This window comes from Micropterus salmoides, unplaced genomic scaffold (genome assembly GCF_014851395.1).
Source record: "Micropterus salmoides isolate LMB-PRFRI ecotype aquatic unplaced genomic scaffold, ASM1485139v1 Ms_hic_scaffold_7, whole genome shotgun sequence".
NCBI classification, from domain to species: domain Eukaryota; kingdom Metazoa; phylum Chordata; class Actinopteri; order Centrarchiformes; family Centrarchidae; genus Micropterus; species Micropterus salmoides.
Window position 1 is genome coordinate 2,035,293 of NW_024044459.1, and position 23,452 is coordinate 2,058,744.

General features: G+C 41.3%; 2 protein-coding genes across 4 annotated transcripts in view; one reads left to right on the forward strand and one right to left on the reverse strand.

Annotated features, from left to right (window-relative positions):
• The window catches only part of zfr (zinc finger RNA binding protein), a 33,646-nt gene extending 27,441 nt beyond the window's left edge, over window positions 1-6,205 (reverse strand). For all 3 annotated transcript variants that reach the window (XR_005442421.1, XM_038702848.1, XM_038702847.1), the window contains exons 1-3: window positions 6,055-6,205; window positions 5,800-5,881; window positions 1,305-1,584 (exon numbers count right to left, since the gene is read on the reverse strand). Coding sequence is in view for 2 of the 3 variants with exons in the window: in XM_038702848.1 (XP_038558776.1) it covers window positions 1,305-1,584; window positions 5,800-5,881; window positions 6,055-6,091 (399 nt within the window). In the remaining variant the exon portion in view is untranslated. The remainder of the gene's footprint in view (window positions 1-1,304; window positions 1,585-5,799; window positions 5,882-6,054) is intronic.
• A 2,474-nt stretch (window positions 6,206-8,679) lies between these two features.
• LOC119891937 (ubiquinol-cytochrome-c reductase complex assembly factor 3) overlaps window positions 8,680-23,452 on the forward strand; it is a 32,932-nt gene continuing 18,159 nt past the window's right edge. Inside the window, exon 1 of the mRNA XM_038703937.1 lies at window positions 8,680-9,510. Within this exon, the coding sequence (XP_038559865.1) occupies window positions 9,015-9,491 (477 nt within the window). The 5' untranslated portion in view covers window positions 8,680-9,014 and the 3' untranslated portion in view covers window positions 9,492-9,510. The remainder of the gene's footprint in view (window positions 9,511-23,452) is intronic.

A 23,452-nucleotide genomic window follows, 5' to 3' on the forward strand; every position in this document is an offset into this window, starting at 1 on the left:
CCTCTGAATCATTAAATTCAGGTGTATAAAATCATGCACCTAGGCATCCAGACCACTTCTACAAAACTTTCCTCACTACTAAATATTCCACAGTCAACTGTTAGTGGTATTATAAGAAAGTGGAAGCGATTTGCAACAACAGAAACTCAGCCATGAATTGGAAGGCCACATAAAAAAATAAAATAAAAAAAAAATCACAGAGCAGGGTCAACGCATGCTGAGGCGCACAGGGGTTCAGGGGTTGGGCTTGGCCCCTTCGTTCTAGTGAAAGGAATTGTTAATGCTTCAGCATACCAGGATATTTTGGACAATTTCATGCTCCCGACTTTTCCCACCAGTTTGGGGATGGCCCCTTCCTGTTCCAACATGCCTGTGCACCAGTGCACAAAGCAAGGTCCATAAAGACAGGGATGAGCTAGTCTGGTGTGGAGAACTTGACTGGCCTGCACAGAGTCCTGACCTAACCCGATAGAACACCTTTGGGATGAATTACAGCGGAGACTAGAATTTGTGGTGGAGAAATGTACATTATGCTGCATCATATGAACTTTAGAGTACATTTCCAGTCCTTCCCATAGCACCCAAACATTTTTACCCGACCCGTTGTTTTTCAAGAAGTTACATTTAGTGAGACAAGTGAGGAGTCTGACAGAACTTCTGCTGTGTGGTCAACTTGCCAAGCAATCAGTCCGCTCTGAACGGGCACTGCTCTACTGGGCAATAAAAACTATAATTATTAAACGAGTTTACAAAAGATATATTAATCCATCAATAAGGGAATAAACAGGTCAAATAAAAAAGGGTTTATAAAAAGATAATCTATTCAAAAATAGAACTACACAAATAATGGAGCTGTTGCGTCTCAGATTTACAGTCTATCACATTATATGATACTTTGTAGCGTTACTCAGTTCATTCTAACAAATGTAGGCATGTAATATTTAAATTACCAGCATGCAATTTATTAGAGCTGCAACAATTAATCAAATAATTAGTTGTGGACTATTACATTTATTGTCAAATATTGGGATAATAGATTAATCGGTTTGAGTCACTTTTTTTTTTTTTTTTTTTTTAAAGAAAGATGCTCTCAGTCCAGCTTCTCAAATGTGAATATGTTCTGGTTTCTTTACTCCTCTCACACATGGTCCTCTACAGATTATGAAGGCAGAACATCTGGTCCCCAGTCCACCCTCAGAACACACATGCAAACTGATGTGATCAAATTGACAAAAATGAGTTCTTAGAAAGTGTCTGCCATCTGTATAGCAGCCTTTAAAAAAAGGTAAAAACTTGTGGTATACCTGGTAGTTCTGAGAGGTGACCGGTGGTGGTGGTGGTGGGACTTCAGGCTGGCGCTGAGGGTATCCGTAGTCAGTAGCAGCATGGGTTGGCTGGTATCCTCCATAAGCTGCAGCGGTAGCAGCCGCCACAGCGACGGGCGCAGGCCTTGCTACAGCCACTGTGGCCGCAGTGGGAGCGTAGGCTGCTGCTACAGTGTGTGCCGCCACCGGTGCTTGATGAACTGTGTAACTGGCCACTGTGGTAGGGTGCGTGTATGCCACCCCAGGAGCTGGCTGCTGACTGGTAGGGCAATACAAATGAGAAAGGTCAAAAGTTAGTTGGCCAGTCGCAACTTTTCAGATCACTGCTTTTGTGATGGAGTGTGTGTGTAGTGTGCATCAGAGTGAGCATGCTTGGCCACATGAGTGGTGGATGTGTGATAAATTGGGAAAAAGACAGGGGGTGGCTACTACTATCCATTATTTAGATACTAGTATCTATTTATTAGTTACTAGTAAGTATTCCAAAATATCCTAGTGACATTTGAATTCACACATGGTCTCCACAGATTATGAAGGCAGAAGGAGAAGTGCTCACTAACACAGATTGACGAATATTTTGAGAGAAATAGGCCTTTTGTGTACATAGACAAAGTCTTAGATCTTTGAGTTCAGCTCATGATGAATGGGGGCAAAAACAAAAGTGTTGTGTTTATAATTTTGTTCAGTGTAGAAAGCTTACCACTAGCATAATATTAATTCCAGTTGGACGGCAGTTTCATTTCTGTGGGTGATTTCGTTTATTAAATCCTTGTGTAAGAAACATTCTCCATGGTGGTCAGTCTCTAATTAGTTAATGCTAAGTACCAACTTGTCAATAATCATTCATACAGAACAACAAGTTCAACATTTTTTTTTTTTTTTTGCATTCAGTTTGCTGTAGCGCTTCAACTTTTTTAAAACTCCCGCGACCTCCAGGCTGTGATTAGTTGGTTCACGTAAAGTTACTTTGACAGCAACTTCCTGCACACAGCTGCATGAAAGGCACCCGAGCTTCTCCCTGCTCTGTCTCCGGCGACAGAGATTAGCAGGCAGGCGAGAAGCGATTAGCGCCAAATAGAGCCCAGAGAACCGGATATGGAGAAGGCACGTGCCGGTATTCAAGAAAAGTCCCGGTAAGCCAAAGAGTAAAATGTAGAAGTACTAGTAACGGTGGCCCACTTCAAGCACTGCCTGTAATCAAAGTTGATACCATTGGAGCTGTAGTCCACCGAAGGATTACATTCCAACATAAATGGCCTTGTTACGTTGGCAAATATCCATATATTCCAATAAAATATTTAGTCCAAAAAGCATTATTATATCAATAAATACACATGTAAATGGTCCGTATTTGTATAGCGCCTTTCTAGTCTAGACCAATCAAAGCGCTTTTACACTACATCTGCATTCACCAGTCATACACATTCATACACTGAGCCTAAGTGCTCAAACAGAAACTAACATATACATACACTGGCTGGGGGCAAAAACAAAAGTGCCAGGGGCAAATCAGGGTTCAGCATCTTGCCCAAGGACACTTCGACACGCAACCAGGGATTGAACCGCAGACCTTCTGATTAACGGCCAACCCGCTCTACCTCCTGAGCCACAGCCGCCCCAGTCCCATATGGACTGCTGTTGCGTCGTTTTATATCAGCCTAACTACGACTAAGAAAAAAAAGCTTCTACACGTATACCTTTTGAGTGACACCTTAATTGACTCCATAGAAACTTCCATCCCCTGTCGACAGCCTACATTAGCCAATGAATGTCCATGTAGTCAGGAAGTACCAGTCCCCTTTTCTGTCATGTATATGCCAACAAAGACACCGAACCACCAATTGTGCAGAGGAGGACTGGCGCTTCACACACCTATCACGCAACAGTCAAAAAATAAAAATAAAAAAAAAATACGCAAGAATATTTTTCACTAACAGTATATTGTTAAATACAAAATGCCCCGTGACGGAATTCCGGCACAGCACTGGAGAACTTTAGCCCTGTCAACAATAACACCAGTGTCTGTGTGTTTAAGCGTGGGCGGGGCTTAGCAGCTCCCGCAGACACACGCGCCGTCATATCGTAATCAGCGTACTGGCAAGATCTCACTTAACTCAGAAGTTAAGCCATATCAGCAGATGCAAGCTCGTTGTACATTTCGTGGCTGTGTGGGCAGAGTCTGATAATCAGTTAAAAAATAAATTAAAAAATATAAAATTAAAAACATACCTTTGGTCAGTCATTGTAGAGGTTGAATTGTTCCTAGTAAATGTTATTCTAATAGCCTATTTTAACATCCTAATGTTGCAGTAGCCAATATTTATTGTGAATTGTCCCCATAAATAATTGCACACACATTTAATATATCGTATCTTCATTATACATAAAAAAATTATATTGATTCAATTTGTAATTTTCTCATTTAATTGTTAAAATTTTATTCACCACAAAAAAGGTGCTTAAAACACAGAATTTGTTTTTTTAATGGAAGACAGATTCTGGCAAAAAATTTAACGGAATTTTAACAGATTTCACATATCCGAATGTAGCATAACTGTAGCAAGCTCCATCAGGAAGTCGTAACTTTAGCAATAAAAATGTTGAAGAGGAACAGAATAGGTGGCGAACCGAAACAGGCTAATATAAGTGCGAAGCACCGATGACACCATGAATCCGTAACATCCTGCTCCGCAGAACTAGTAGTTTTGAGGGGTCAACCACCCACTCTGAAAAAAAATCTTAGGGGAAACACTGAACAATGAAACATCATGACAATGGCGGAGATACTGCTAGATATTCAGCACTTCATTACAACTTAATAAAACTCTTAACACATCCGTTTCTAAAATATTGTATATCAAGATTGCATGATGACGTCAAGAATTCACTACCACATTGGAGCATATAAGCCCCTCCCCGCGAGCATACCTTAAGGTCACGTTTCAGCGAATGTGCGCCGAATAAAACATGGCGTTTGTAAATTACACAGCTGACCATCTTGTCCTCTCCGTATGCAAGCTGTGCAGCAGATAAATTGGTATGTAAGTGTAATAAGCGAGTAATAAGCAACATTTCTCTTTTTTCTGGCGTTCGATTATCGACTTGAAAAATAATCGTTATGTCCAGCCCCATTTAGACTTACTGATTCTGAATTCTACAAATAGACTACTTCTACTTCTCAGCTGATTTGTTACCTCAGTTAACAATTTCCTAATGATTTCATGGTCTCAATCATTGTTTCATGGCTTCTTCAACACAGCATGATGTTCATTTAGTAAATTACAGACTCATTTACAGGAAAATGGACCAGAAAGCAGGGTATGCTTTAAGGCGTGGCTACCTTGTGATTGACAAGATGCTGCCATGGCAACCTGTTGATAAAGACAAAGGCAACTCCTATCTGATTCTGTGTAAATTTAATCAGCGTTTTGAAAAAAAATTATTATTATTATTATTATTATTATTATTATTATTATTATATTATTATTATTATTATTAGGGGTCAATGTAAATTTTTCTGTCAGTACATTTCCTTGTATGCCTTTTCACACCCCCAACTAGCCTAAATTACCATCACAGTTAATGTGAATTACGGGTGCACCTTGCTAACCAAGCTAACTAGCGCCACACTCTCGTCTAAATATCACCACATCTTGTGTTTGGTTGCAAAAAAAAAAAAAAAAATTTAAAAAAATCAAGTAAATAAACCAATGGGTGACGTAACGGTGGTTACATCCACTTCTTTCATACAGTATATCATTTTAACACACCTTGGATGTTAGTTACATTGCTTGCTGTGTCGTTCACTCTAGACCATGGTATTGGTCATATTGTTTCTCCAGAATTGCATGCCCCCCCCCCCCCCATTTAAACTCCAAGAGCTTTCTGCCAGAAACATTTGCATAAGGTTAGGCACCACAACTACTTTATTAGGTTTAGAATAAGAGAACATGGCTTGGTATTAGACACAGAATCCGACCTGGCCTCTTTTTATGGTTTGTGAGTGCACATTCCTGGGGGTAGATTGCTTCTTTTAAAAAAGAAAAAGAACCCCCCCCCCACACACACACACACCTTCTACCGTTTACTTAAACTGTAAATTCTGTCCTCATAATAGCAGAAGTTACACCGCTGTGTCGTGTTCTGGTGTCTGATAACCTGCTAATAAGCCCTTAAACTCATGGATGTATTACTGTAACGGAACTTTTATGGACGTATGCTATTTTAGATTCATACAGGGCATCAATGCACCCCCTTGTGTTTTTAACGCAGTGCAATTTTCAGTCTGATCTCCCGTTTCCATCCAGCTGCTGCAGCAGCAGAGGGATACCCGCCCCCTCCCCCAGCTTGAACAATGGCAGCACTGGAACCGTGCAGCCTGTACATGGCTGCTGCAAACTCAGCTGGCGTTTGACCTCAAAAACATTATGCAGCGTATTGCTACCGAAAAGCCGAGTATGTATGGTCGCCGTACCTGTACTGAGCGGCAGCGCCATGGGTGAATCCAAAGTAATTGCCGGTAGCCATTTTGGCATCTTCACCAAGCCGGCTGGGCACTGCGGAGGACAGACATAACAGGATTACGCTAGGCTAACCGTTAGCACCAGTCATAAATGAGCGATCCAGGACTTTACATTAACGTCAATATCTTAATATTGCTTCTACAGTTTTAAAGTTACACGCGTCTAGTTAACTGTCATATAATCTCCACGTTTTTATAGATACTCACCATAGGTGAAGGAGACCACTGGACATATGGGAATCATTGGTTTCGTATATTCTACCGACTGTCGTATTGTACACCAGCCTATTTATATTACATGTCGTACCCGGAAAAAACGCACCTGCGCATGCGCAGAAGAAGGGGGCCAGGGGGACGTTGGTTTTGTCTTCTTCTCTGAAGGTTTTATGGTAGTTGGCATCCACGATGTTGCATTGCTGCCACCTTCAGGTTACTCTCCTTCATCGTTCATTCCTTTAAAGCTCCTTTCCAGTCCAGTCGTCCTTTAAAAACTAAACTCACTCTTTCATGTGTACATTAACTACATAATAAAAGGATATAATCAATGTTGGAGAGTAACTATTTACATGTATTTTAGTTACGTAATTTAATAAAAAAAATGAATGTAACTGTAATCGGTTACAGTTACAGTTACTGGGAAAAATGTGTGTAACTAAATTACAATTATTTATGAAAATGTTAATGATTACATTGGGGTTACATCTGAATATATTATGTAAAAATATAGACTACCTGTGAAATAATATTCATTTTGTTGCTTTGCATGTTTTTGATATGCACCTTTGCCTTTTCCAGCCACAGCCATTTAGTAAAGTTTGATGCTGTTCTGATGCTTTGATTGGTTCTCTGTTTGAATTTGCTGCCCCCCCCTCCTGCCAGTTAAACTGCCTCTGAAGCTGTCTTTTGAAAATGGTCAGCAGTTGAAAAACATTCATTAGAATTTTAGAAAAGTAATCAAAAAAGTCATTAAATGTAATAAGTTACATTCATTTGATAAAGTAATTGAAACAGTTACACTAGCATTATAGGGTAACATTTAATCGGTAACCTAAGACAAAGTATTAGATAAAGTAACCTTCCCAACACTATAGCTGCAAAGACCTGTTAGATGTATTCCTTTGATGAATAGTGTACTTTTAAGGTTGCTGTGCCCAATTCTCAGCCTACGTATTATTTTCTTTCTCTGTGTTGTTCCCTACGTCTTAACATACCTACTCTGTTCTCAATTACGTATAAACAGCTCCCTTTATCCTAATGCTTTTGCCACTGTTGATTTATATTTAGCCAATATTTACACTATAACTATACTATTCATTAATTAAATCATCCGTCTTGTTACTGTGCTTCATTTTAAGTAATTACATATCTACACAGTTTGTCTAATAGGCCTACTACTCAGATATGTCTGGCCAAACCACAGTCTCTTCATCATATACAGTACTTTTTTGTCATTTGCTCTCCTGTCCAGCCAGTATTTCCTTTTTGTGTCCTCTCCTTCTCCCAACATGTCTGCAGTGCACTTTTTGTTGGATGGCTGTCTCCATGCTAAATAACCTAACCTAATTAGGCTGACCCAGTAAGTGGCCCCCAGCTGTTTCCGACATAACAATGGCATTTAAACTGCTTCAACTTGGATTGCACACACAGGGAAAGTTCTTACTGCTCCTAAACACAATCTTAGAGCTCGAGCTTGCATAAAATCCAGATCTGCTAAGCGCAGATTTTGAGATATATATATATAGACACACACACACACACACACACTATACAGGTGCTGGTCACATAATTAGAATATCATCAAAAAGTTGATTTATTTCAGTAATTCCATTCAAAAAGGGAAACTTGGATATTATTTTCATTACACACAGACTTATATATTTCAAATGTTTATTTTATTTAATTGTGATGAAGCTGACAACTAATGAAAATCCCAAATTCAGTATCTCAGAAAATTTGAATATTACTTAAGACCAATACAAAAAAAGGATTTTTAGAAATGTTGGCCAACTGAAAAGTATGAACATGAAAAGTATGAGCATGTACAGCAATCAGTACTTAGTTGGGGCTCCTTTTGTCTGAATTACTGCAGCAATGCAGCGTGGCATGGAGTCGATCAGTCAGTGGCACTGCTCAGGTGGTATGAGAGCCCAGGTTGCTCTGATAGTGGCCTTCAGCTCTTCTGCATTGTTGGGTCTGGCGTATCGCATCTTCTTCTTCACAATAGCCCATAGATTTTCTATAGGGTTAAGGTCAGGCAAGTTTGCTGGCCAATTAAGAACAGGGATACCATGGTCCTTGAACCAGGTACTGGTAGCTTTGGCACTGTGTACAGGTGCCAAGTCCTGTTGGAAAATGAAATCTGCATCTCCATAAAGTTGGTCAGCAGCAGGAAGCATGAAGTGCTCTAAAACTTCCTGGTAGACGCTGCGTTGACCTTGGACCTCAGAAAACACAGTGGACCAACACCAGCAGATGATATGGCATCCCAAACAATCACTGACTGTGGAAACTTTACACTGGACTTCAAGCAACGTGGATTCTGTGCCTCTCCTCTCTTCCTCCAGACTCTGGGACCTTGATTTCCAAAGGAAATGCAAAATTTACTTTCATCAGAGAACATAACTTTGGTCCACTCAGCAGCAGTCCAGTCTTTTTTGTCTTTAGCCCAGGCGAGACGCTTCTGACGCTGTGTCTTGTTCAAGAGTGGCTTGACACAAGGAATGCGACAGCATTGAGATTGTGCAGAGATGACATGGTGAGCGTTTGTGTAATCTCGTGAGACTTTTCAAATTCAAACATGGCAGCGCGCAGCTAAACAAACATTTCATGAAACAAACAATCTGCCAATTTTAAGCGAATTAACAAATAATAGCAGTCAAATTGCACTGGAGGACCTCGAGGACGAGTGTTTGGAGGACCTTGACCAGTGTTTTCATCGAGTGGTCATGGAGAAATCAAAGAGAAACCGCACTGTAGACTCACCTGGAGCAGTCTCCTCACAAGGTGCAAGGTTCAATAGACATGAAATTGTTATTTCTGGTGGAAGTACTTCACAAAGAGTTTCAGGCTGTGCGGGGATCCCTGGAGTTCAGCCAGAAACAGGTGGTTGAGCTCGCGGCGGAAAACAATTGGTCCTCAAAGGTTCGGTTAAATCCCTCACGGAGGGAATGACGCGGCTCTCGGCAGACAATAAAAACATCGATCTCCAGGCTCGTAGTATGCGGGATAATCTGGTCATTTCGGGTATCCCGGAGCAGGCGGATGAAGCCCCTGAGGAGACCGTTAAAAGCTTCATCCAAAATCAACTGAAGCTCCCGGCCGGGACCGTGAAGAACATCAGCTTCCACCGGGTGCACCGCCTGGGAGGACGGCGACAGGAGAACCAGAGGCCCAGGCCCATCGTCGCGACGTTTGAACACTTCAAGCAGAAGGAACTGGTTAAAGGCCGCGGCAGGGAGCTGAGAGGGACTAACATCAGCGTTAATGACCAGTTACCCCGGGAGATCCTGGACCGACGCCGAGTCCTGTTCCCGATAAGAAAGAAGCTTATTGGAGAAGGATCACGGGCTGTCATCGCGGTGGATAAACTTTACGTTGATGGCCAGCTGTACCGCGACCGAGACACCACTCCTTGGCTCTACTAAGAACCAAATCCAGCAACAGGTGAACTGTATCACTATGCGATCATTTTTTCCCCCTCTCAGTTAATTACTCCGTGACCTATAGTTATAAAATACAGTGCACGTCTCAACAGCCTATACTGTGGTTATCTGACTAGACTGTCCGATAATGTTTTGTGTATTTTCATCTGTTTTTGTTTCACTGTCTCTTTCTTTTGTTAATGTTGCTCTTCCTCCGCCGTTTACACGTCGATCAGCTGCGCAATTTTCATACTGTTTAATTCACAAACAGTCGGGCACACCGCTAGCACACACGCAGGCGCGTACAACATGAACACATAGAGACACGCATACAGGCGCATACAACACACACAATGATGCAACACGCACACTGCACACACTAGCCTACACCACATCCCTTAGTTGAATGATGACCACACTTAAACTCACCTCTTGGAATGTACACGGAGTTGGTTCAAGGGAAAAGAGATTAAAAAATTTTAACCATCTAAATAATCTGCAAGCAGACATTGTCCTACTACAGGAGACTCATTTACCCAAAACAGCAGATAAACTAACCTCACCACAAAGGGGTGTCACCATTATGATAAATAGAAAAACACACTTCAATCATAATACCACTACTATTGAGCCAGAGGGTCGATTCATTATTGTTAACATTTAGATTCAAAATACTCCTTTATGCATTGCTAACATCTATGGCCCAAATGTTGACGACCCCTCCTTTTTTCATGCTTTCTTCAACTCACTCTCTGCTCACTCAGACATAGCTCTTATATTATGAGGGCACTTCAACATGGTATGTAATCCAGCAGTTGACAGGCTCAGTACGGCGGGTGGTCACCGTATTTGGAAATCAACAGACATCCTTAAACAATACATGAGCAATTTTGGTCTTTGCGATGTTTGGCGTTCTCACCACCCCACTCTTAGAGAATATACCTTCTTTTCACTAGTCCACCTCTCATATTCTCGCCTTGACTATTTTTTGGTTAGCAGCTCAATTATGACAGACATTTCCAACACTCAGATTCACCCTATCACTATCAGTGATCATGCACTGGTTTCTATCACTCTTACTAAAAAAAGGGTCACACGGCCAACTAGAAGTTGGAGATTTAATGCATCATTGCTTAAAGACCTAGATTTTATAAGTTACTTCAAAAAGTAGTGGGCAATGTATATGGAAACTAATGACCTGCCAGGAACCTCGCCATGTCTTCTTTGGGAGGCAGCAAAAGCAGTCATGACAGACAAAATAATCTCCTATTCATCATATTAAAAAAAAAGAAAGAGAGATCTTGTGAATTAGAGCTAGAACAAAAAATAAAAACATTAGAAACTACCCTTCCTGCCTCCCCACAGGAACACATGCTGAATGATCTGAGAAAATCAAAACTTGAATTAAATGAAATTATTAATAAAAAGACCCAATTTCAGTTGCAAAGACTACACTTGGAGAACTTTGAAAATGGCAATAAATCCGGCAGATTCTTAGCCAGCCAATTGAAATTGAATAAATTAAAATTATTAAAATTCCTCCTTAAAGGACTCAGCTGGGAATCTGACTTATAACCCAGAAGAAATCAACAATGCATTCAGAGATTATTATAAAAACTTATATACATCACAAATTGATCTATCTAGCTCTAACATCGATTTCTTTTCTGAACAATATAGATTTACCAAGGTTAGATGATGAACAGATCAGGGTTCTGGATTCACCTGTTTCAATGGCTGAACTCCAGGAAGCTCTCTTACATATGCCGAATAATAAAGCCCCTGGGCCAGATGGTTTTCCCGCTGAATTCTATAAAGAATTCTGGGAAATACTTGCGCCCACATTCTATAGGATGGTTATGCAAATTAGGGGTACTTGCATGTTGCCTCCACCAATGAACTCTGCTAATATCAGCCTGCTCCTTAAACCAGACAAAGACCCCACACTCCCGTCCAGTTATCGCCCAATATCACTTATTAACGCAGATCTTAAAATCATCTGCAAAACCCTAGCAAGAAGGCTAGAGAAGGTCACTCCTGGTATAATATACTCTGACCAAACAGGATTTATTAAGGGCAGGCACTCCACCAACAATACACGCAGGCTACTTAACATAATAGACTATGCCACTATTCATAACCTGGAAACTACAGTTGTTTCTTTAAATGCAGAGAAAGCATTTGACAGAGTTAATTGGAAATTTCTATTCGCTACTTTATATAAATTTGGATTTGGAAACTCTTTCATAGATTGGATTAAAATCTTATACAGTTCCCCAAGAGCTTCTGTCAAAACAAATGATCATACTTCTCCATGCTTTAGTCTCCAGAGGGGTACCAGGCAGGGTTGCCCACTCTCTCCCTCGCTATTTGCTATTTTTATAGAACCGCTAGCAGCTGCTATCAGACAAAATAATAATATTAAAGGAATTCAAACAGAAAATATACACCACAAGATAAGCCTTTATGCTGATGATGTATTACTTTTCCTCCTAAACTCACAAACTTCTCTTTCTGAGACAATCACACTTATAGATAAATTCTCACCCATCTCAGACTACTCCATTAACTGGAATAAATCCATAGTTTTACCTGTAAAGTGTGATTTCCAGAGTATATCTACCACACCGCTAAAGTCTGGGAATATTAAATATCTGGGTGTCAATATTTCCTCCAGGCTGTCAGAACTGACATAGCTAAACTACACGCCTTTACTTAACTCAATAGAGGATGACCTTGTACGGTGGACATCATTACCTATATCACTCATGGGAAGAGTCTCCACCATAAAAAAGATGGTCCTACCTAAAATCAATTACCTGTTTTCAATGTTACCCACCAAACCCTCTGCTGTCTGGTTTAAATCACTGGACTCAAACATCTCAAAAGTTTTGTGGAAAAATAAACCCCCACGAATCAGTTTAAAAACTATGCAAAAAGCAAAAGACTGTGGTGGTTCAGAACTGCCAAATATTTATCATTACTTCCTGTCCAATAGACTACAATATATCTCAAAATGGATCAATCAGAGCCCCCTGGACCACTCATGGATGGACATAGAACAAACATTCTGTAAGGAAATTAAAATTTCCTATAAGCCATTCATCAGTTCCAGCATCAAACGTCATACCTGCTTTAAAAGCATTAATATAATCATTTCCCTAGCAGCTTGGTGGGAACTTCTCAAAATATCTGGGTTTTCACCTATCACATGCAGATTTACCCCAATCTGGAATAATCCTGACATCCTGCAAAATAAGAAAACACTAAATTCCCCACTGTGGTATGACAAAGGGATAAGACATCTAGAGCATGTAATGCAAGGCAGTAACTTTATTGCATTCCAGGATCTAGTGGCACAATATGGAACTAGCCATAAGAGATTTCTGGAATTTCAACAGTTTAAATCCATAATTCAGGCTAGATTTAAGGATAAAATAATGGACTTAGATTTACCTCCAATGATAACAGACTTTCTTAAACTCTCGCCTCCAAAACAGTTATCAAACGTATACATGTTACTGTTAAAAACAGTTCAATCTCTCTCCCATTCTTAAAGTGGGAGACAGATTTATCTATTAGTCCAGACCAAAACTTTTGGATGCAGATATGTTTAAATACCTTTTTAGAATGACTACAAATCCCAATCTACAACTTATACAGTATAAAACTCTCCATAGAACACACTATACTGGACAAAGGATGTTCAGAATGGGTCTTATACAGTCAAACATCTGCCGGAACTGCTCAGGTAACATATCTGATAGTTACATGCATGCTATGTGGCAATGTACACCTGTTCAAAAGTTCTGGCAGAAGATATGTGTAGACCTATCGATATGGCTAAGTTACCCCGTCCCAGTTTCCCCATCACTCTGCGTGCTGGGGGACCTAAGTGACAATAGTATAGAGGTTGACACATCATACATGCTTCTCACTGCCTTATGCATCGCCAAGAAAACTATCCTCATGAACTGGAATGCCAAAAAGAATATAAGTATCACCCAATATCGGAATCACCTTATAGATCACATTAGCATGGAGAAAATGTCTGCTATAAAAAAAACCCCAAATTGACCCAATTCCAATCTCTCTGGTTCCCCTTGATCAACTTTATCACTTAATGGGGGTGGGTGTGTACTGCCTTGCTGGTCAGGGTCCCGTGCGGCCGGTAGGTGTGTCTGGGGGTGGGTTGATTCTTGGATGCATCGCGGTGCGGGCGTGGGAGACTCGTTTTTTTTTTTTTTTTTTTTTAATGTTGGTTGATGCCGTGGTGTTGGCGGGGGGCGGTGGTGCGGCGCTCGGGCTGCCTGGGGCTTGGGGCTTTGGAGCCTCTGGGTCTGGGGCGGGTCTGCGCGCCGGGGGGGCTGGGCCCCCCTGGACCTGTCCTGGGGCTGGGTGGGGTTGTCGCTGACTCTGGGGTGCTGCCAGGCTCTTGCTATAAGCCCTGGGCTGGAGGGACCTGGCGTCCTCCTGCTTAGGGGGGTGGGGGACTGAATGAATGATGGGGCAGGTCAGGAATCTGGTCCCAGTGAGGAGGACCATTCTAGCCTCCCTATGACCTCCTTCACCTTTCCCCCTTTGGTCATGTCACACAACATACACCCTTAGGACTCTGGGGGGCGGGCAGGCTGCAGGGCGTTTGGTGGGTGGGGCTGCTTTATTGCGGCCTCGCCCTACTTCCTCCCCCACGGGCCGCCCCTCAATTTTAATTACACATTAGACACAGAGGGCATGGGGGGTGGGAGGGACACGATGGGAGGCTCCACTACCTGACAGCTGTGGGGTGCCTGTGTTACAACTACTCTCCAATTTTAACTGCACCGTAGGTACCACACACCTTAGCTTTACTCCACCATACAACACTTCACAATCCATGACATGCATCCAACACAAAACAATACATTTACAGAGGGGTTGAATGAGTGGGGGAGATTCTCATTGGCCTCGTGTCCTGCTCCTGGAGCCCCGGGCGTCGGGGGTGCTGTGGGGTTGGTGGCGGCCTTGCCTGATCTGGGGGGGGTCCCTGGCGTGGGGGCCCGCTCTTGACCTAGGGATCTGGGGACTCGGGCTTGTGGCTTTTGCTCATTTCTGGGCGGGTGGTGTGTCCCTGGGTCTGGGGGCCCGTTGTCTCCTCTCCTCGCCTGGGCCCTCTTCGGCAGGGGTGGGGCTCCCGCTGCTTCCCCCTGCTATAATATAAAGTTTCACTTTTTGAATGGAATTACTGAAATAAATAAACTTTTTCTAACTTTCTCTAATTATATGACCAGCACCTGTACTCCCATAGTTAGGGCCCGAGCACGACCGTGTGAGGTCCCTATTGAATTTGCTCGGATTATATATTTAGGGCCCGAGCACGACCGTGTGAGGTCCCTATTGAATTTGCTCGGATTATTTTTAGGGCCCGAGCACGACCGTGCGAGGTCCCTATTGAATTTGCTCGGATTTTTTTAGGGCCCGAGCACGACCGTGCGAGGTCCCTATTGAATTTGCTCGGATTATATATATATTTATTAGGGCCCGAGCACGACCGTGCGAGGTCCCTATTGAATTTGCTCGGATTATATATATATATATATATATATATATAATTTTTTTTCTGCAAAGTAGGCCCAAATGACATGGCCTAAACATACTCGAAAACTCACCAAAATTTGCAAACATGTCAGAACCGGTGAAAATTTCGTATTCTACAAGTTTCGCACATGGGCGTGGCAAAATGACTCGCTAGCGCCACCTAGAAAATTGGAAATGATTAGCCCCTCGTTCACGTTCAACCTACATGTACGAAATTTTCTGGGGACATGTATCGTATCAAGACGCACAAAAAAGCCTCAAGAACCCATAGCCTAAAGTCAACAGGAAGTCGGCCATTTTGAATTTTATGGCCATTTTTGGATGATTTACATACTTCGTACTTTAACGAACTCCTCCTAGGGATTTAGTCGGATCGACCTCAAATTTCTGCTGTGCCTTCTAAAGGCATTGACGATGAAAAGTTGTGCTATTTGCGCGTTTTCGTCAATGGGCGTGTCCGTGGCGTCGATGATTCGCAATGAAACAGGAAGTTGTTGTAACTTCAGTGTACATGCTCACATCCGGACCAAACTGTACATGTAGGATGAGAGTCCCGCCCTGAACACATGTACATGCCGACATTCACCCACAGTCATAGCGCCACCTGCTGGCAACAGAAAGTGACCTTTAACGAAGCAGCCCCCGCCGCACGTTTTACCTACGTGCACGAATTTTCTGTGGTACGTGTATCTTGTCCAGACGCACAAAAAAGTCTCTTGGAGCCATAGCCTAAACCCAACAGGAAGTCGGCCATTTTGAATTTTACGTCAAATTTTGGATGATTTACACACTTCGTACTTTAACGAACTCCTCCTAGGGATTTAGTCCGACCGACCTCAAATTTGTGCTGTGCCTTCTAAAGGCATTGAAGATGAAAAGTTGTGCTATTTGCAAGTTTTCGTCAATGGGCGTGTCCGTGGCGTGGCGTCAAAGATCAACTCTTCGCCATGACACGGAAGTTGTCGTAACTTCAGTGTACATGCTCACATCTGGACCAAACTGTACATGTAGGATGAGAGTCCCGCCCTGAACACATGTACATGCTGACATTCACAGACAGTCATAGCGCCACCTGCTGGCAACAGGAAGTGACTTTTAACGAAGCAGCCCCCGCCGCACGTTTTACCTACGTGCACGAATTTTCTGTGGTACGTGTATCTTGTCCAGACGCACAAAAAAGCCTCTTGGAGCGATGCCCTAAAATCAACAGGAAGTAGGCCATTTTGAATTTTACGTCAAATTTTGGATGATTTACACACTTCGTACTTTAACGAACTCCTCCTAGGGATTTAGTCCGACCGACTTCAAATTTGTGCTGTGCCTTCTAAAGGCATTGAAGATGAAAAGTTGTGCTATTTGCGAGTTTTCGTCAATGGGTGTGTCCGTGGCGTGGCGTCAGAGATCAAGTCTTCGCCATGACACAGGAAGTTGTTGTAACTTCAGTGTACATGCTCACATCTGAACCAAACTTTACGTGCTTGATAACTCTCCCACCCCGTTATGGAGGACCGATCCTGACACAGTCAGAAATAAATACAGAAATAAATAAATGCTCAATAAATAAATAAGCATCCAATTAAATACACAAAAAAATAAAGTAAATAAATAAATGTAGGTAGTAATTAAATTATACAAGGAGACATAAATGTATATATTTTAATTAGTGCCTTTACTATTCACCTTTGTTATAATTACCTTATTTGTTTATTCAACTTTATTTATTACAAATTTTTTTAATATATTTATTATGTGTGTTTTTAATATTTTTGTCTGTTTTATTCTTCCTTTGTATTTTTCTACCTTATTTATTTTCACCCATGGTATTTATTTCTGCCTGTCCTTTTTAAATTTCTGTATGCATTTCTGACTCATTATGCAAATGAGGAGGGGCTGTGTCTCAAGGGGTCATCTTCTCTGCTATTGGTGGACCAGTCAGACAGGAGAGCTCTAGGCCTACTCTGCCTGCAGACATCAACGATCTTGCCCCTCACACAGTCAGATGGCTTCCTTCAGTGCGCTGAGGTGTTTAACAACTCTGAAGACACTACCAGCCATGTCTTCCTTCTCTTTTCACGTAGACGCTCCGACAGACAGTGCTTTCAGTTTGCTGCATGCATGGACACAGAACTGCGGTACAGCACACAGTAACGATGAAATGTGTGCTGTTATCACATTCTTCCTCTGTATGTACACATAAACAACAAGGCAGGGAAATATAAAAGGAATTTATTTTATTGTTTGGGTACATTATTGTTCAGTGTACATGCTCACATCTGAACCAAACTTTGCGTGCTTGATAACTCTCTGACCCCCAGACATCTACACGTCAATACCGATTTATATTCATAGCGGCAAGTGCTATGTAGCTCCACATAGGGGACACAGGAAGTGACATATAGCACCTTCATGTGGCGACATAACCGCGTAGGAAATTCACAGCCGCACCGGCAGAGCTCCAGAATGTGCAACTCGGCCGGCTCACACGCGGACGCGCTTACAAGTGCGAGGGCCCGCCCAACGCTGCTTGCAGCTTTAATTTTTTTTTTTTTTTTTTTTTTTTTCTTTTTTCTGCAAAGTAGGCTCAACTGACATGGCCTAAACATTCTCGAAAACTCACCAAAATTTGCAAACATGTCAGAACCGGTGAAAAATTTCGTATTCTACAAGTTTCGCACATGGGCGTTGCAAAATGACTCGCTAGCGCCACCTAGAAAATTGGAAAAAATTAGCCCCTCATTCACGTACAACCTACATTTACGAAATTTTCTGGGGACATGTATCATATCAAGACGCACAAAAAAGCCTCAAGAACCCATAGCCTACAGGCAACAGGAAGTCGGCCATTTTGAATTTTACGGCCATTTTTGGATGATTTACACACTTCGTACTTTAACGAACTCCTCCTAGGGATTTAGTCGGATCGACGTCAAATTTCTGCTGTGCCTTCTAAAGGCATTGACGATGAAAAGTTGTGCTATTTGCGCGTTTTCGTCAATGGGCGTGTCCGTGGCGTCGATGATTCGCCATGAAACAGGAAGTTGTTGTAACTTCAGTGTACATGCTCACATCTGAACCAAACTTTACGTGCTTGATAACTCTCCCACCCCGCAGACATCTACACGTCAATACCGATTTATATTCATAGCGGCAAGTGCTATGTAGCTCCACATAGGGGACACAGGAAGTGACATATAGCACCTTCATGCGGCGACATAACCGCGTAGCAAATTCACAGCCGCACCGGCAGAGCTCCAGAATGTGCAACTCGGCCAGCTCACACGCGGACGCGCTTACAAGTGCGAGGGCCCGCCCAACGCTGCTTGCAGCTTTAATTCAATCTTGATTTTATTAAGACTACATAAATATATTTCAGAGATACTCTCTCCATGTTTATCAGATCAAAATAAATTCCCATACAGTTTAAAACTATATTCCCGGAGTTTCCTTCTGTAAAGAAAAAATTTGGGTTTTCCCCTAAAGATTTAAATCCCCTGTCTATTCCCCACTTTTCAACATGATTTATTCCATCTTGCCTTTCCTTAAGAATCAGAATGAGGTTTATTGGCAGGTACATTTTCACAAGGAATTGCCTTGGTGTGTAGTGGTGCTTACATTGGTATGCATGAAAATAAATACAGGAAAAGTAGAGATCAAAAATGTAGTATACAAAAAAAAAATAAATAAATCTCCTATAATAGTATGCACAAAATATACAGGATAATTAATCATGTGCAAAGGAATGTGCTAAAATCCACAATATGCAAAAGAAAGATTTAATGCAATGTGCACGGTTCAAAGTTGTGAGTTGTTAGGTCAGGTATGGTGGTGGGGGGCTTGAGTCTGTGACAGTGGGGGACCGCTGCAGACGGAAAGAAACTGTTCTTGTGGCGCAAGGTTTTTCAGTGCTCTGGATCAACCACTCTGACCACCAGCTTGAAGGAGGAGATTAACAAGTGAAGGAAGCAAGACTTCCTGCTGCTAAACAGCTCCAATACTGACGCAATCCTAGTTGGCACCCCACACCAGGTCCGGTCATTCGTCATTACCAGCATTACCTTCTCTGGCCAGGATATTCCACTTTCAACATCAGTAAGAATGGACTCTCAGCTCGCCTTTGAGGCTAACATTAAACATCTGAGCAAGACCTTCTTTTTCCACCTCAGGAACATCTCCAAACTCCATCCCACACTCACTCCTGCAGATGCAGAAAAGCTTGTCCACTCCTTTGTCTTCTCCACGTCAGGATTCGTGGGTGAGGAGGTGAGAGCCCAAATGCAAGACACCCGAGCACATAGTAAGTTCAGGGGTTTTAATCCACAAAAGCAGGATGGCTTACAGGTTGGAGGAAGGCAAAATGATCAGGAAACTCCAAATCAGGCGAAACACTCATCACACTACAATGACTAGACTGAAGGATTGAAGACACACAGCAAACATTTGACACCAGGGACAAACGAGCAGGAGCAACACAGGTGACCGGGATCAGGACAAACGAGGCAGAGAGACAGCAGGGGAAAACAGAGAGGCAGGCAGGCAGAGAGACACTTACAGATGCAAAACAAAAGATCATACATTAACTGGAACTCAAAGTACTTAGTGGACAAGCAGGCAGGGGAATTGCTGGGGGAATAGACACAAGCAAATCTAAATGCAGAAAATACACTAAACATAATTTAGTTCAATCCCTGGCGCCCCCTGGTTGCGTGTCGAAGTGTCCTTGGGACTGAACCCCGATTTGCCCCTGGCAGCTGTTCCGCCAGTGTATGAATGAGTGTGAATGTTAGTTTCTGTTTGAGCACTTAGGCTCAGTGTATGAATGTGTGTGACTGATGAATGCAGATGTAGTGTAAAAGCGCTTTGAGTGGTCGAAAAGACTAGAAAGGCGCTATACAAATACAGAGCATTTACATTTACAGACAGGCAAACTGAATAATGATGACAGACTATGGCAGAACAATCAAGATTAGAACTAACCCAGATCCCCCAACAAGACACACAGAGAACATCAGACCAACAAGCACGAGCACACAGAGTAAACTAGACACAAGACAACAGACAGGACTGAAACCCAAATCAGAGACAAAATAACAGATACTCAACTGACCAAAACTGCAAAGTGCAAAACTATAACATGGCTGACCCGTAAACTATGAGCTGAACTGTCTCACTCAGGATTGAGTACAGGGTCTCCCTCCTCACTCACTAGTGCATCTATGGTGACGCCCCCCCCCCTTGCTCTAGGAACTCCTCACCCCACAAACCTCCGTTCTGCTTCAGCATATCTCCTCCCAGGACCAAGCTCAGTAATATGGGAGAGTGGGCTTTCTGTTCAGTCTCTCCCAGTCTGTGGAATGCTCTCCCTGACCACTGAGGACACCACCCACTGTGGATGATTTTAAATGCGGCCTTAAAACCCACCTTTTAGCAGAGATTTTGGGTTATTCTTATTCCATGTTTAATTTTATTGTTTTTAATCTGTAGCACTTTCAGATTTGTTTACAAATAAAATGTATTATTATTATTATTACTTATCATCCCACAATGGCATTTTCTTCGTTATGTTTTTATTTATTTTTATTTTTTTATTTATTTTTATTTGTCAGGGACATAGTACAAAATACATTAATCTTACGAAAAGATGTTTTGTACCAGAGTTAGCCAACACTAATTTCCATCTGCAGTCCTCGGGCAGGTGCAAACAATATTGAAACATTACAAATAACTGTCAATAGCACTAGCAAATACATATAATATTAATCCAACAATAATCATTTAAAACCAATCAGATGTTTAAATAAAAAAGCTAATCAAAAGACCATCACAGCCTAAAATATATACAACATATTCAAAAACAATTACTTCAATTTAACATTTGTAGACTTTAAGTGTGCTGATGCTGAAACAGCTGGTTATTGAGAATGTATTTCTTTAAGTTTCGAGAGAAATTATTCAGATCTACAGACAAGTTTAGACTGTCAGGGAGTTGATTCCATTGTTTAATGGTTTTAAATGAAAAAGCTGTCTGTGCAAAGGCAGAGGATCTTTTCGGAATAGCACAATTTCTGTGTGCAGTGGAATGAGTTATTCGGTTCGTTAGGCATATCTTAAACTTTATTGGACTTAACGAAATACATTACAAAAAAAACAGTTTTTTGTAGTGTTAAGCAAGAAGATTTAAGCCAGTTACTTATTTTGTCCATGGCTGAGGACAATTTAGGACATCTGCATACATGATGATGTCTACGCCCTTGCACACAGCTGGAAGATCATTGATGTAAATACTGAACAACAAGGGTCCAGAATTGAATTGATCCTTGTGGGACCCCAGTTGTGGTGGGTTCAGAGAGGACAATACATTTTTTACCCTCACACATTGCATCCGATTTGAAAGATACGATTGTATCCAATGCAATGTCTCCATGGACAGATTATACTTAGAGAGCTTAGTCAGGAGGACACTGTGGTTTACCGTGTCAAAGGCTTTTCGCAAGTCCAGAAACACGGCACCCACCGTTCCTCCAAGTTGGCTTTTATGTTTTCCATCAGATAGCAGCAGGCTGCGTCAGTGGAATGATTGCGTCTAAAGCCGAACTGCATGGAATGCAACAAATTGTTACAATCTAAGTGATCGGTTAGCTGCTCTATGATAGCTTTCTCAAGAATTTTAGATGCTACGTGCAATATACTAATAGGCCTGTAATAGCTAATTTCATTTTTGCTTCCAGATTTGTAAATTGGAGTTATAACTGCTGTTTTAAAGACACTGGGGGAGATACACTCATCAATAGATTTATTCACAATATATGTAATAACTGGTGTTAAAATCTCCCTATGTGTTTTAATGAAAGAGCTATCGAGTCCCCAGAAATATTTAGCTTTTGAGTTAGATAAAGATTGTATTATTTTATCTGTTTTAGAATAATCAATGTGTTTAATACACAGAGTCTCATGATCATAAATAGAGGAATGAGGTGATGAACAGGGATGAGGCAATACAGAGGCGTGTTGGATAATTTAATTAACCAGTCCCTTTAAATAATTTTCACTGAATCAATAAAATACTCATTAAAATAGTTTGAAACTATTTGTCCATCCTTGTGGTTTTCATCATCTATTTTCAGTTCTATTATTCCACTCTTAGTTTGCATCTTTCCAGTTAATTTATCTATAGTTTGCCAAAGTTGTTTAGAATTGCCCTTTGCTTGTTTAATTATATTCAGAAAAAACATTGCTTTTGCTTGTCTGAACTGTTGAGTAACTTTATTTCAAAGTCCCTTATAGATCAGGCGATCAGTTGTAATTCCCGTTTTATGGGATTTTTTTTAATGCTGAATCTCGAGTTCTCATCATTTTCCATAGATTATCATTTAACCAAGGTAAAGGAATTTTGCCTTTAGGCTTTTCCTTTTTTCGTTTAGAATATTTAAAAACAAGCTGTTGAAACATCTTTATCAACTCACTAGAAGCTGTATTACTGTCTTTATCATTTCTCATTTCAATCCAATTTACCTTTCTAATTTCATTATAAAATCCTGGCAATATATTTCCTGGGGATATAGAGTACAGATTCATTATCATCAACCTCATTTAAATTTCGGTAGTGCGCTTTTGACAGTTTCCTTGCAACTAATGTTAAATTATGATCAGAAAGACCTGTTATTAAATTATAAACTTTACCAATAAGGTCAGCTTACATATTGGCTTAATTTTTCTGCCATCACTTTCTTCCAGATATTTCTCCCAGTTGGATTTCTCAAGGATCCATTTCCCACCTGTGCTCTTTATGGGGTCACTGAGGCAGCAATATTATCATGCCCCAGACTGGCTAATGATCACTCCCTATGGTTCCTTCCTGATACACTGTACAATCACATACTGATGCAATGGAGTTTTATTCTATTCTTATCTATTCTTGTGTTACTGCCGTCATTTAAGCATACTTAATTCATTTCATCTAGCAATTCTTCTATTACTTGCGCATTACTGGATGTCCTGTCACTCCCCCACAGTGGGTTGTGTTCATTAAAATCTCCACACCAAACAATGCTACTACTTGTCTGCCCTTCTATCCCCTCAAGCTTGCTTAACACAAGCCTTTTGCACAGATTATACTAATTCACAATCACCAACTCTATCTTTTCTGTCCACACATTCACTACCACATTCTCATGTTTACTTCCTATCTAGCACTCTGTAAGAAATACCTTGCTTTACAAAATGGCTCATCCTCCTCTTCCCCCCACTCTCCTATCTCGCGTCACTGCCACTTAACCATGTAAAACAAAATCCAAATTAGGTTTTAACTAAGACTCTTCAATACATACAATGTCTGTTTTTTTTATCTTATATGAATAATGCATTGCTTGAAATCTTGTCCATTAGCAGTC